Source organism: Lithobates pipiens, unplaced genomic scaffold, assembly GCF_037356315.1.
Source record: "Lithobates pipiens isolate NorthernLeopardFrog02 unplaced genomic scaffold, aLitPip1_a1.2 Scaffold_16, whole genome shotgun sequence".
Classification (NCBI taxonomy): Eukaryota; Metazoa; Chordata; class Amphibia; order Anura; family Ranidae; genus Lithobates; species Lithobates pipiens.
Window position 1 is genome coordinate 133,584,120 of NW_027507748.1, and position 15,101 is coordinate 133,599,220.

The window sequence follows — 15,101 nt, forward strand, 5'->3', positions numbered from 1 at the left end:
CCGTTTTCCACTCATCTCCATTGCGGATTCGGACTAAATTATATGCTCCCCGCAGGTCTAGTTTAGTGAATACCTTAGCAGTTCTTAGGCGTTGGAAGAGTTCAGGGATGAGGGGAAGCGGATACCGATTCTTAATAGTAATTTTATTAAGTTCCCTGTAGTCCACACAGGGCCTGAGTGAACCATCCTTTTTCTCAACGAAAAAGATGCCTGCGCCAGCTGGAGAAGAGGATGGTCAGATAAATCCTTTTTCTAGGTTTTCATCAATGTAAGAGCGCAGAGCTTCCAATTCAGTTTCCGATAATGGGAAGATCCGCCCGAATGGTATTTCGGAACCGGGTAGCAGATCAATCGGGCAGTCATAGGGCCGATGGGGCGGCAGAGTATCAGCTTTCTTTTTGTCAAAAATGTCCAAAAAGTCATGATAAGCTGAGGGAACATGCGGGAGATTATCAGGACTAGTCTGTATTGTCAAGCAAGAGGTGGACTTGTGGGAGGTTGGCAGGAGACAGTGCTGTGAACAGTAGGGAGAAGAAAAGCGTACTTCCTTCTTATTCCATTTAATCAGTGGGTCGTGGGCTTGTAACCAAGGAAACCCGAGGATGATCGGAAACATCGGAGAATGGATAATGTCGAAGCGAAGAAATTCACGATGGCCAGAATCAGTGGATGTTAAGATTGGTACCGTTTCTTGGGTCACGGGACCAGAGCAGGGTAGGGAGCCGTCAGCCAGGTGGATTTGAAGATGTTGTTTCTTAGTGCAGAGAGGGATGTGCAGTTTCCGAGCTAAAGTTAAGTCCATGAAACAACTGCAGGCTCCTGAGTCAATGATGGCTCCCAGCCGAACCTCCTCTTCCGCCACCTGTAATGAAATCGGGAGGACAAGATGAGATTGGGTGAAACCTGAAATTTGAGAATTCACCGCAGCATGAGGTCGGCACTTACTGGGCCTTACAGGACAGCTGCGCAGGAAATGACCCGATTCACCACAGTACAGACAAAGATTGGCTTGACGCCGACGGAGTCTCTCATCAGGGGTGAGTGGAGCCCGGACTAGGCCCAGCTGCATGGGTTCACTGTCAGCAGAGGAGGAAGGGACTGGAGCAGGTATAGGCAAGGGGGGTACCCGGGGTAGCATCCACGTGGGTTTAGATGATTGAAAGCGCTCAGAGCGACGCTCCCGTAAACGTCGGTCAAGCTTGGTAGCCAACTGGACCAGGTCTTCTAAAGATGCAGGGGTATCAACCCGAGCCAGTTCGTCCTTTAGGGTCTCAGAGAGGCCTAGGCGAAATTGATATTTAAGGGCAGCCTCGTTCCAGTCAGTGTCCCCAGAGCATTTGCGAAACTCTACAATATAGTCCTCTACTGGTCTTTTTCCCTGGGTTAGGGAGTGCAGGATGGCTTCGGCCGTAGCGGTGCGTTGAGGGTCATCATACAATTGTGACATGGCTACAAAAAAGGTCTCTACGGAATCGAGAAGGGAGCTCTTCTGCTCCAGGAGGTTATGGGCCCAGGACTGTGGTTCATCGGAAAGCAGGGAGATGATGAACCCCACCTTCACTGATTCAGAGTGGAAAGTCCGGGGCTGCAGGGCCAGGTACAGGAGGCATGCGTTTTTGAACGCCCTAAACTTCTTTCGGTTGCCCGAAAAACGCTCAGGAGTAGGGACCCTGGGTTCCGGAAGGGTCATGACTACTGCAGGGGTAGCACTGCCTTGAATCTGCGAAGCGGAAGAGCTGCTGGCTGTAGAAGGCGAAGGATCCGATGGATTGGGAGAGATCGCCAGGTGCTGTAGCCGGCCTTCAATCTGAAAGTAGCCATCCTGGAGTCGCTGCACTGCCTGAGTGAGGGCTGCAACCTGCTGGCAGAGAGCCTCAAGAGGTGAGCCAGCTCTGTCGGCTTCTGACATGGCTGGTTTGTACTGTCAGGTACTCACCAAAGCCGAAGTGCTGAGAGCGGCTTCCCTTGCAGCTAGGTGCACAGTACCCCTGAGGGTGGAACAGTGGGTACAGGGCACGGAGAGGCACGGGTTGCCAGCAGGTGACTTGTATGCAGCAGGTCTTCCGAAAGAAGTGGTCAACAGGAAACAGGAACCAGGAACACAGGTGAGCTGAGGAGACAAACCAGCAAATACACAGAGCACATTGATGCCTTTTATAGGACTGTCAGGCCAATCAGGTAAGGCCCATAGCCGTGTGCATAGGTTTGCACATGCGTGTACGACATTGTATCGTACGACGCATATGCATGCGTCGTTGTGCAGCTCTTCCCCGCAGGTGCACGGGGAAGTGCCGACGTTGAAGTCTGGTGATTCTCTGACACCTTGCACCCTGGATAAGTCTCCACGGTGCCTTGTAGGCATCCTACTACCTACCCATAGCCTGAACCCTACTGCTTAATAATCTCTTACAGGTTGCCCACAGATATTCCCTAGTTTTGGCTTAGCTTGGCCTCCTGCCTAAATTTTGACTTAGTTCAATCACACTCTGTTGCTTGTGTGACCTCCGATGGCTGTCAATGCTGCCTCCACTCTTGTCCTCGGAGGATCCTCATTGGATCCTCCTTGTTCAACGTATTCCTCTTGGAGTAGGTATGTAATACCTTCTCAGAAGGGTAATAACCTAAGCATTTCATCCATCCTCTCCTTATTCGATAGACTCTCTTGCTCTTCCTGTATTCTCCTCCTATTCTCTCTCTGTCAGAAACCATGAATCAGACTGAGACAGAAATACAGTTAATTCACACTTGTTTAATAATAATAAAAAAAAGATAAACAGAGAAAACTTAGTCAAAACATAGCCAGAGTTCAGGAACTGGAACAGATAGTCAGACAAGCCAAAACATTAGGGAGCCAGAGAACACCAGCAGAATCTGAAGCCAGAAGGAGTGTCAGCCAAGCAAGTCTTTAACAGGAACACAGGAGAGCGTCTCAAAAGATGTGACCAAGGTGAAGGCAGAGATCATCTGGACTGGACAGCTTAAGTAGGCAGGACCGATGAGCATAATTGTCAACAGGTGAGTCACTGTGGAGAGATAGGAGGAGCTGGCAATTAGCCGACAGCTGAGCAGCCAGCTCAGAGAAGGAAGGGCTGGGCCCAGCCCTGACAGTGCCCCCTCCTCAATAACCCCTCCCCCTCAGAGGACCACCGGGCTTGAGGGGAAAATGTCTATGGAAAACACGGATGAGGACAGGGGCATGTACGTCCGAGGATGGGACCCAAGAGCGTTCCTCCGGACCATAACCTTTCCAAAGCACCAGGTACTATATGCGCCCACGGAACTTACAGAAGTCAACAATGGACTGTACTTCAACCTGAACAGGGTGAGGACGTGGCACCGAGGTGGTAAAGCGGTTGCAGATCAAAGGTTTTAATAAGGAGACATTAAATACATTTGAGTTATGCATATTAGAAGGAAGGTCTAATGCGTAAGCCACTGGGTTAATCCTGCAAAGAATACAGAAAGGCTCAATAAACTATGGTGCGAACTTCAGAGACGGAACACAAAGTCGGAGGTTGCGAGATAACAGCCAGACCCTGTCCCCAACCTAGTAGGAAGGCGCAGGCAGGCGTCTGAGGTCAGCATGGAGTCTATACCTATCATTAGCATGTTGCAAAGCCTCCTGGACTTGAAACAGACCACGGAGATGCTCCTCTAACACAGGAATAGGGATGAGCTTCGTGTTCGAGTCGAACATATGTTGGACTCGAACATCGGCTGTTCACCCGTTCGGCGAATTCCGAACGTTATGGGACGTTCGCGCCAAATTCGTGTGGCGCTCACGGCCCACAATGCACTGCGATGGCGCAGTGCATTGCTAGCTCATGATTGGCCAAGCATGCACTGTGACCCCGCATGCTTGGCCAATCACAGCACCGGCAGCGAGGAGAGCCATGATTGGCCACAGGCAGGATGCCTATGGCCAATCATAGCTCAGGCTGTGTAGTACATGCCCCACACTATATAAGGCCGCCAGCGCGGTGGCCTTGTGTAGTGTGTTGGCGTCTGAAGCAGTTAGTGGGTGTTCTGTGTACCTTCAACACAGTATACACCGATCATTATCAGCCGATTTTTCGTTCTTGCTCTTCTGTAGTGGTTGTTGTCTGCTTGCCCTGACTGCAGTATACACCGCTATATTCACCTATATAGCTAGCGATATATCAATCTTTTATAATAGAGCTTGCAGTCAGTGTTAGGAGCTTGTGCGTGCTGTCTGCGTGCTCTGAACCCAGTACACACCGCTATATCCACCTATATAGCAAACTATCTTGCTCGTTTTAAATAGAGCTTGCAGTCAGCGGTAGGAGCTTCTGCGTGCTGTCTGCGTGCTCTGAACCCAGTACACACCGCTATATCCACCTATATAGCAAACTATCTATCTCGTTTTAAATAGAGCTTGCAGTCAGCGGTAGGAGCTTGTGCGTGCTGTCTGCGTGCTCTGAACCCAGTACACACCGCTATATCCACCTATATAGCAAACTATCTTTCTCGTTTTAAATAGAGCTTGCAGTCAGCGGTAGGAGCTTGTGCGTGCTGTCTGCATGCTCTGAACCAAGTACACACCGCTATATCCACCTATATAGCAAACTATCTTGCTTGTTTTAAATAGAGCTTGCAGTCAGCGGTAGGAGCTTGTGCGTGCTGTCTGCGTGCTCTGAACCCAGTACACACCGCTATATCCACCTATATAGCAAACTATCTTGCTTGTTTTAAATAGAGCTTGCAGTCAGCGGTAGGAGCTTGTGCGTGCTGTCTGCGTGCTCTGAACCCAGTACACACCGCTATATCCACCTATATAGCAAACTATCTTGCTCATTTTAAATAGAGCTTGCAGTCAGCGGTAGGAGCTTGTGCGTGCTGTCTGCGTGCTCTGAACCCAGTATACACCGCTATATCCACCTATATAGCAAACTATCTTGCTCGTTTTAAATAGAGCTTGCAGTCAGCGGTAGGAGCTTTTGCGTGCTGTCTGCATGCTCTGAACCCAGTACACACCGCTATATCCACCTATATAGCAAACTATCTTGCTTGTTTTAAATAGAGCTTGCAGTCAGCGGTAGGAGCTTGTGCGTGCTGTCTGCGTGCTCTGAACCCAGTATACACCGCTATATCCACCTACATAGCTCTTCTCTATTTGAGCCATCTGCCATCTGCAGGAGTTATTGGAAGTTGTGTGTGCCTCCAGCACAATACACACTACCCAATTGCTGTTTTTCCCAACTCCCTTCAGGCCATTACCATGTCTGGAAGGCCAGCAAGGAGAGGCAGACAGGCGCGAGCCGATAAAAGAGGGCAAGCAGGCTCTGTGCCTAGAGACAACAGTGCTGGTCGTGGATGCGGTGCATCGTCATCATCAGCACGTGGCCATGGGACACGCTTGTCCTTCTTTTTGGCAGCTGGTCATGTTGAGCCGCAACATGCCAACGACTTGGTAGAGTGGATGACCAAGCCCCCTTCATCCTCCTCATCCTCTCTCACCCAGTCTCAGGGTACTAGCAAAGCAGCTGCCAACGCATCGTCTTCCCTCCTCTCAATGTCATCATCAGTGACTCCTTCCCTAGACCCACCACGTCCTCCTGAGGAGTCTCCTGAACTCTTTGAGCACAGTGTTGGGTACATGCTCCAGGAGGATGACCAGTGTTTTGTAGGCTCTGATGATGATACTCAGCTAGAGGAAGGCAGTAGCGTGAATGCAGAGAGAGGGGATGCTCAAGAAGGACAGCAATCTGGCAGTCATGTTCCACAAGCTGCAGCATACTGCCAGGTTTGCTCCAGCAATGAAGAGGGAGGGGATGATGAGGGCACTGACTCCACGTGGGTGACTGGTAGGAGAGAGGAGGAGGAGGCACATGTCCAACGAGGCAGGATGCCCTCCGGGGGCCAGCTTAGGGGCAGCACACCGACTGAATCACACCGCAGAGCTCTGCCTGTGCAGGGCGCTGCCTCTGCGCGTTATTCTAAAAGTTCTTTGGTGTGGGCCTTTTTTGAGACGAGTGCATCAGATCGCACCGCTGCTATTCGGAACATATGTCTCAAGCGTATCTCGCGTGGCCAAAACATCAGCCGCTTGGGCACCACATGCTTGACCAGACATATGTTGACCTGCCATGCAGCTCGTTGGCAAGCGTACCTCAAAGACCCACACCAAAGAACAAAGCGGACCTCTCCTTGCTCCTCATTAGCTGGGATCTCCAACTCCACTAGACCTTCAGTCCTCTCTGAAACCTGCTCTGAGAGGAATGAAGGTGTAGAATTAGGTGTGTCACAGCCAAGTGCTTACGGGCACTCTGCTAGCAGTACACCCACGTCCGATTATAGCAGGCAAATGTCCCTGCCCCAGCTGCTGGACCAGCGAAAGAAGTTCACTCCCAGCCATCCACATGCCCAGTGGTTGAATGCTAGCTTGGCTAAATTGCTAGCACTTCAACTGCTGCCTTTTCAGTTGGTAGACTCGGCCCCCTTCCGTGAGTTTGTACAATGTGCGGTTCCTCAGTGGCAGGTTCCCAAACGCCACTTTTTCTCACGGAAGGCGATTCCGGCTCTCTACCGGCATGTGGAAGGCAATGTCCTTGCCTCGCTGGACAGAGTGGTCAGCGGTAAGGTGCATGTTACCGCTGACTCATGGTCCAGCAGGCATGGACAGGGACGTTACCTGTCTTTCACGGCCCATTGGGTCACTCTTCTGGCAGCTGGGAAGGATGCAGGACAAGGTGCAGTAGTGTTGGAGGTTGTTCCTCCACCACGCCTCCAAAATGCTACTATTGGTTGTGACACACCTCTCTCCTCCACCCCCTCCTCTTCTTCTTCCTCCATGGCCTCTTCCAGTGCTCTGTCCTCAGAACCAGCGGTGCTCCGTAGGCGTTCCAGGGGCTACGCAAGTACGCAGGCAAAACGATGCCATGCGGTGCTTGCGCTGGTTTGTTTGGGGGACAGGAGCCACACTGGGGTGAATGTTTTGTCAGCTCTGCAGGGGCAGGCCGAGAGGTGGTTGACGCCACGCCAGCTTAAGCCAGGAATGGTGGTTTGCGACAATGGCACCAACCTCCTCTCCGCCCTCCGACAGGGACAACTGACCCATGTGCCCTGTGTAGCTCACATCCTTAACCTGGTGGTGCAGCGGTTCTTGGGCAGGTACCCGGGCTTACAGGATGTCCTGAAGCAGGCCAGGAAAGTCTGTGTGCATTTCCGCCGATCATTTAATGCCTGTGCTCGGCTGGCTGAGCTCCAAAAGGAGTTGAACCTGCCCAAGAACCGCCTTATATGTGACATGCCCACCAGGTGGAACTCAACGTTGGCCATGCTGCAGCGGCTGCACACACAGCAGAGGGCCATCAATGAGTACCTGTGCGACTACGACACCAGGACAGGGTCAGGGGAGCTCGGTTTTTTCTCACCACACCAGTGGGGCATGATCAGGGATGCATGCACTGTCCTGTTACCGTTTAAGGAGGCCACAAGGATGGTGAGCAGTGACAGTGCATGCATCAGTGACACTGTACCTCTTGTCCACCTCTTGGAGCATACACTGTGTGAAATAATGGACAGGGCACTTGAGGCAGGAAGAGGAGGACTTCCTTGCCTCTCAAGGCCCCCTTTATCCAGACAGTGTTCCTGCTGTGCCACCCATCACACAGGAAGAGGAGGAGGAGGATGATTGTGTCAGCATGGAGGTGGAGGCTGGCACTCAGCAGCAGCAGTAGTCTTGTAGGGATGATTTACAGTCCCAAGAAACCCGTGGTCTTGTACGTGGCTGGGAGGAGGTAGCTGCGGATCATGTTGTCCTTAGTGACCCAGAGGACTCCGGACTGAATGCCTCAGCTAACCTACGCTGCATGGCCTCCCTGATCCTGCAAAGCCTGCGGAAGGATCCTCGTATTCTTCGGATCAAGGAGAGGGACCATTACTGGCTGGCCACTCTCCTTGATCCACGGTACAAGGGTAAGGTTGCCGACCTTATCTTGCCATCGCAGAGGGAGCAGAGGATGAGACATCTCCGAGAGGCCTTGCAGAAAGGTCTCTGCAACGCGTTCCCAAAGACTGGGAGGTTACAAACTCCTGGTCCTGGACAACGTGTTGCTGAGGCATCGGTCAGAAGGAGCAGTGGAGAAGGTGGCCGTCTGATCGACGCTTTCAGACAATTTTTTAGTCCGCAGCCCCAAGGTATGATCGGTTCCAGCAACCATCGTCAGCGTCTGATTTACATGGTGCAGGAATACCTAGGGGAAAGGTCAGACTTGGACACCTTTCCCACCGAAAATCCTCTGGCTTACTGGGTCTTGAGGATGGATCACTGGCCAGAGCTTGCACAGTATGCAATTGAGCTACTGGCCTGTCCTGCATCCAGCGTTCTTTCGGAACGCACCTTCAGTGCTGCTGGTGGCTTTGTTACCGATCACAGGGTGCGCCTGTCCACCGAATCAGTTGATCGACTGACCTTCATCAAGATGAATCAGTCTTGGATCACCCACAGCTACCAAGCACCTGAAGCTGATGTAACCGAATAATTTTTTTTGAAATACCACATCCCTTCAAGACTGCCTATGCTGATGCTGAGTGACTGTCTTGTTATGTTGATTGTCTATCCTCTTCCTCCTCTGCTGGTATGTTGGAAGAACATTTCTGGTTCTGGGTGATGCCATCAGCCCAATTTTTCTGCCCCTGTTTAACAGGGGCGTTTAATTACAATTTTTGATGCAATGCTTTGCAGCAGGGCTAATTCCTACACTAAAACTAGAATATATGGGAAAGGTTGCAGTGTCGTGGCACCAGCACCAGTGCCTAAGGCCCAATTTTTCTGCCCCTGTTTAACAGGGGCGTTTAATTACAATTTTTGATGCAATGCTTTGCAGCAGGGCTAATTCCTGCACTAAAACTAGAGTATATGGGAGAGGTTGCAGTGTCGTGGCACCAGCACCAGTGCCTAAGGCCCAATTTTTCTGCCCCTGTTTAACAGAGACATGTAATTACAATTCTTGATATAATATTTCACAGATATATTTCACTTGATATAATTGTCCCATTCCTGTGCCCACCCAGAGTAACTGTGAGGACTTATAGTGTTGTGGCACCAGCACCACAACCACCAAAGGTAAATTTTTCTACCACTGTTCAACAATGGCATGTAATTACAATTCTTGATATAATCGTTCACAGCAGGGCTCTCCAGCGCCCACCAAGAGTCACTTTGAGGGCTTACAATGCTGTGGCAAAACCAACACCTTGTTCTGCCATTTCTGCAGAGCATATAGGGCAGGCCCCTACTTTCAAACATCCAACTTACAAACATCTCCTACTTGCAAATGGAAAGAGACAACAGCAAGTGAGATGAAAAAAGATGTACGACAAAACAAATTATACAGGGGTGATAACCCTTCCCTATGTTTTCCAAAAAGCTTAAAAATTGTTTTTTTGACTGGAGCTACACTTTAAAAATGTACCAGTTGAAAATTACAAACAGATTCAACTTAACACAACAAACCTACACAGTCCCTGTCTTGTTTGCACCGCCTGTATACTGCTGTTCTGAGTATATAGGGCCTGGGGGCCACACACATTTCCTTTTTTTAATATGGGTACGGGGTTACCCTTAATATGCGTACAAGACCCAAAGGGGCTGGTAATGGGCAGGGAGGGCTACCCATGCCATTTTTCTCAATGATTTTCAACCATATTGTAGGAACCAGATATAACATTAAAACCGCAAGCAGTTTTAAATGATGTTATTTCCGTTAAATGTCATTTTGTGCAGGGACTGTTCTAAACATGGGAAACACGTGGCACTTCACAGGCATACTACAAACACCCCCCAGGCACGATATTTAAAGGAATATTTCACTTTTTTTTTTCACTTTAATCGTCATTAAAATCAGTGCTCCCGCCAAAATGGCCATTTTTAAAAACATTTTAGGCATTGACCCATGTCCCCTGGGGCAGGAGCCAGGTCCCCAAACCCTTTTTAGGATAGCATCTTGCATATTAGCCGTTAAAATTAGCACTTTTAATTTCGAACGTTCGAGTCCCATAGACTTCAATGGGGTTCTAAAGTTCGTACAAATTTGGGGTCCATTCGAAAGTTCTGGTGCGAACCAACCGGGGGGTGTTCGGCTCATCCCTACACAGGAATACTCTGTGGAACAAAAGAGTCAGGCAACATAGAAGGTGGTAAGAAATATAGCAACCTAGGAATTGCTCCAAGGACTGATTGGCTCGTTCTGCGGCCCCATTAGACTGAGGGTAATAAACAGAGGAGAAAGCAAGCTGAATTCCCAACTGTGCACAAAAGGCTTGTCAGAATCGGAACACAAACTGACTACCCCTGTCTGAGACAATCAGCTTGGGTAGCACATGCAAGCAAAAGATCTCCCGAGAAAAAATGGAAGCCAGTTCCTTAGAAATGGGCCATTTCAAACTCCAGGCAGAGATTAGTGACCCTGAAGGCAGATATATAATTTAGACCAGCCAACTTTTTGACACAGAAGTAACTGGTATCGTACTGCGCACCTAACTGAAACCCCACTTTGTTTCTCTCCCACCTACTTCAATTTAGCAATACACATACACAGGGCACCCTGTTAATCTGCGGAGACTCAAACCAAATGATTCATCCTTTATTGGATAAATCTCCTATTCCTGTCACCCCCATCCCCAGTAAATTTACTTTCCAACATTTTTTGCAAAGCTACTCTCTCCTGGACTCCTGGAGAGAAACAAATCCAGCTAGGCGCCAATATACTCATTACTCCCATCCCCACAAAACACGTTCTCGCATTGATCATGTCTTACTATCAAGACAGCCCCAGCCCTTCTCTCTTCAGTTATCCTACCTGTCACATAGTCTGACCACAACACCGTTCTTACATCCCTTGAATCCCTGGTACCCCAACAAGGAGACCGCATATGGTGCCTTAAAGACACCCCCCTTTCTCATCCTACCTATCTGATGGGACATGCCTTGGCTATCAAAGAGTATATTATATATAATGTCACAGATGATGTGTTGTCCCTAACAACTTGGGAGGCACATAAACCTGTAATCAGGATCACTTGTATTAGTAAGGCCTCCTACTATAAAAAAAAGAGTGACGGAATCTACACCACCAGTTGGAAGCCACCTTCTATCAAGCCAAAGCTGACTTTCAGGCTGACCCCACACCCGCTCATAAACTGACTCTAGATAAGACCAGACTAGAATTAGATCTTTTTTGACGGAATTGGCCAAGAAGACACTACGACCATCTAGACACAAAACATGCACGAAAACCAATAACCCTGACGCTTTCCTTGCTTTGTCATTCTGCAGATTAGATCAAGCACATAAGCCCATACGTTTGAAAGTTACCAAAGACACCAACTCTATCAACCCTGTAAAAATTCTAGCCTTGTTCCGCAAACACCTCTCTGACCTATACACTGCAAATACCGCTTTCGACAAAGCCTATGCCTCAGCGTTATTCTCTAACCTCAACCTCCTATCTCTATCAGCGTTGCAGTGTACTAAACTTGATCGACCTATCTCTGAACAGATATCAAGCCTTGAAGAACCACAAATGTCCATGCCCTGATGGCTTCATGACTGCCTACTACAAGCGCTTTGCTGACCTGCTTATCCCCCTGCTAGTCAAAGGCTTTAATTCTATCCTGAAAGGTCAGTCCTTTTGCTGTGACTCCCTCACCGCCATTATCTCCATGCTGAATAAACCACATTCCGACGACTCCTCCTGGGCAAATTATTGACCCATATCCAACTTAGACATTAAGCTAATGGCTAAAATCATTTCCTCTCCTCTGAATCTGGTAATTGGGTCCCTCATCTACAAAATTCAGGTGGGAGATAATGCCCACCGGGTAGTCATATTGTCACACACAGCCTGCTCCCGCCACATACCAATTTGCTTTGTGTCACTAGAAAAGCCTTTGATGCACTTTCTTGGCCCCACTTGCAATTCAGTTTGCGTCACTGGGGTTTCGGCCCACATTTCCTTAACTGGATATCCTCTTTAGACACTGCACACTATGGCATATATTAAATATGTGAGATATAAGTCAGACCCCTTCCCTATCCAAAGTGGAGCGAGGCAGGGATGCCCCCTCTCTCCGCTCCTCTTCTCTCTAGCTATTGAACCCCTAGCACATTTGATATGATCTAATCCTGACGTTAAGGGACTCGAACTGGGTGGTCACCATGATCAGCTTTGTCTATTTGCGAATGATAATCTCCTCTTTCTCACATGCCAACTGACCTCTGCCCCCAACCTTCTAGCAACTCTAGACCAATTTTCTGCTCTGTCTGGCCTAGTGATCAACCCATAGAATTCCAGAGCCCTAAATATAGCTTTGCCCTCATTAACCACCTCACATCTCAAACAGGTCCTTCCATTTGCATGGCCACCCCACTCTATCTTCTATCTTGGAATCAAATTAACAGCTGATCCTGCTGATTTATATTCAGTTAACTACCCTCCTATGCTAACCCATTTAACTGGCCTCTTGTCCATGTGGTTGGTTCTGCCCCTGGCATGGCTGGGTCGCATCAATGTAGTCAAAATGGCAATATTGCCAAAAATTGTTCCAGGTATTACCAATTCCCATCCCTCCACATTTACTGAGGATATTACAACACTGTGTGCTCACCTACGTCTAGACCACAGGTAGCTAAAACAATCTTATATTGCACCAAATACAAAAGCAGTCTAGGGCTCCCAAATCTCTCAAAGTACTATCAAGCAGCCCATCTGGCTCAATTCCCAAAAATATCACTCACCCTATGAAACTCCTTTATCAGTTGCACTGGAATCCATCGATTGTGATCCCCTCTCAGTGGCGAATTTGCTATGGCTCCGCCCAATTGACCGCAAGTCATTACGGAACCCTGTCACTGGTCACTATTTATACTTATGGGTTAGACTCAAAACTAAATTTGGTTTCTTGTCTCCTCAGAACCCACTTCTATCCTATTTTTGGAACCCAGCCTTTTACCCAGCGTGGACTTCCCCCCTCACTGTTTCATAACTGGTCTTCAGCCAACCTTATCCGCGCGTATAAGTTTGCGCGTATAAGGTCTCCCATTGACTGCTGTGTTTTTGTGGCTCCGAAATGTTGCATCTGTCTCTGTGATGTGATCTCTCTGCAATAAACCTTTTGGACGGTGATTGTTGATCCATGCTGTGCTGCCAAATATGTACACTTATACTACACTCACTGACTGCACTAGATACTCTGCACTGTATTATATATACTACACTAATTGCGTGCTCAATCCACTAACTAACCCGCCTAATATCTCTCCATTCATAAACGCTATACATGACCGCTGTGTAAGCAGCCTTATATAGTGTGGGGAGTGGACTAAGCCCCTGAGCCATGATTGGCCCAAGGTACCCTGCCTTTGGCCAATCATGGCTCTCACAGCAGATCACACTTTGATTGGCCAAAGCATACAGGTCAGGTGCATGCTTTGGCCAATCAGCAGCCTTCAAAGCACTGCCAACTTTCAGTGCATTATGGGGCGCATTGTGGCAGGCGAACTTCCTGCGAGCGCCCCATATGTTCGTTTGGCCTACAGCCAAACGAACATCGGGCCCATCTCTTCTTGAGAGGTCTGGCAAAGAAGAATGGGAGAAACTGCCCAAAAATAGGTGTGCCAAGCTTGTATCATCATTCTAAAAAAGACTTGAGGCTGTAATTGGTGCCAAAGGTGCCTTACCAAAGTATTGAGCAAAGGGATTTTTTTTTTTTCGTTTTTAATTTTTAATACATTTGCAAAGATTTCTAACAAACTACTTTCACATTGTCATTGTGGGGTATTGTTTGTAGAATCTTGAAGAGCATAATGATGAATTTAATCCATTTTGGTATAAGGCTGTAACATAACAAAATGTGGAAAAACTGAAGTGCTGAAAATACTTTCCGGATGCACTGTAGGTATCATTTTCTATTTTGTTATTTGACACATGCAGCTCTCCTAATCTCAACAATTAGGTTATGCTGCCACCTGCAGAAGTAGGTGACTAGGTGCAAAAACAAAAGCTCAGCCTAGGGGTGGCCACACCACCTGACTTCCAATTTTTTGCCCATTGTCAAGTAGTTAGAACCTATTATTCCCTCCTAAGATTTAGTGGCCTGTTTAATGTTTTTTTTTTACCCTGAAAGTTATTTGCACCTTTACTGTTTGTTTATTGATGCAGAATAAAGTATGTTGCCTATGTTTTGGAATGCGTTTTCCTCCTTTTACTTCTTTAGTAACTAAGCTCTCCAGGAAATAACAGGTTTGGCTATCAGCACAGCTGCACCAAGGCTAAGCTTTTGTTTTGTACCTTCTTACTACTGCAGGTGGCAGTATAACCCAGTTGTTAGAATTAAGATAGAGGTGTCCATCAACAAACTTGGTGAAAAGTATTTTTCAATGAGTTAAAAAAAAATGTTTTCATTTATACTGGGCACAACTTCAATGTAAGGCTATGTGTAGTACTCTTATAAACTGTCAAATGAATTACATGCATACGTTTTTTTTTTATTATTATTTATTTTGCAGCCAGGCTGACGTTGTGTATTGACTTACTTTTATGACATGAGCTAAATTTTCAGTACAGGTTTTCAGGCTATCTAGCCCTTTCTTATAAGTACCAAGAGGTTTATCTAGGTCTGATTTATTTTTTAATAATTATGTCATAGTTATTGTTAAGTCATTGTTCCAGGCTGAGCCCTGTATTATCATAATTATGAAGATGACTCTCCCAAAGTTGCAAAGCAGATCCCATATTTCTACCCTGCCAGATTCCCTGTACGCAATAGGATCCATACAGAATAGATACATACATTGGTTTTAAGTAGAACAACTATGGATTTTTTCTTTTTTTCCAGGAAGCTGGTCTTCTGGAGTGAAGGCATTCATAAAGCTTCATTGTCTGTATGAAAAAATTCAGGAGGGTCAATGGGTGAACACGAGTCTTCCTCCACAAAAAGCCTGGCTGGTTGTAGGAAGCAGACCAGAAGTGTACAAGACCCTACAAGGACCTACCTTTGTTTTTAAAGGTGAGAATGTAAAACATAATATATAAAAAATCATGACATATTAACCTTTGGTAATAGGACTGTATTTGTAT

General features: G+C 47.6%; 1 protein-coding gene across 3 annotated transcripts in view; it reads left to right on the plus strand.

The window, feature by feature from the left end:
- LOC143982076 (tapasin-related protein-like) overlaps window positions 1-15,101 on the plus strand; it is a 91,118-nt gene that overhangs the window by 33,596 nt on the left and 42,421 nt on the right. For 2 of the 3 annotated variants that reach the window (XM_077480471.1, XM_077480472.1), the window contains exon 2: window positions 14,860-15,030. The exons of the other annotated variant lie outside the window; for it this stretch is intronic. In XM_077480471.1, the coding sequence (XP_077336597.1) occupies window positions 14,860-15,030 (171 nt within the window). The remainder of the gene's footprint in view (window positions 1-14,859; window positions 15,031-15,101) is intronic. 3 annotated transcript variants of the gene reach the window in all.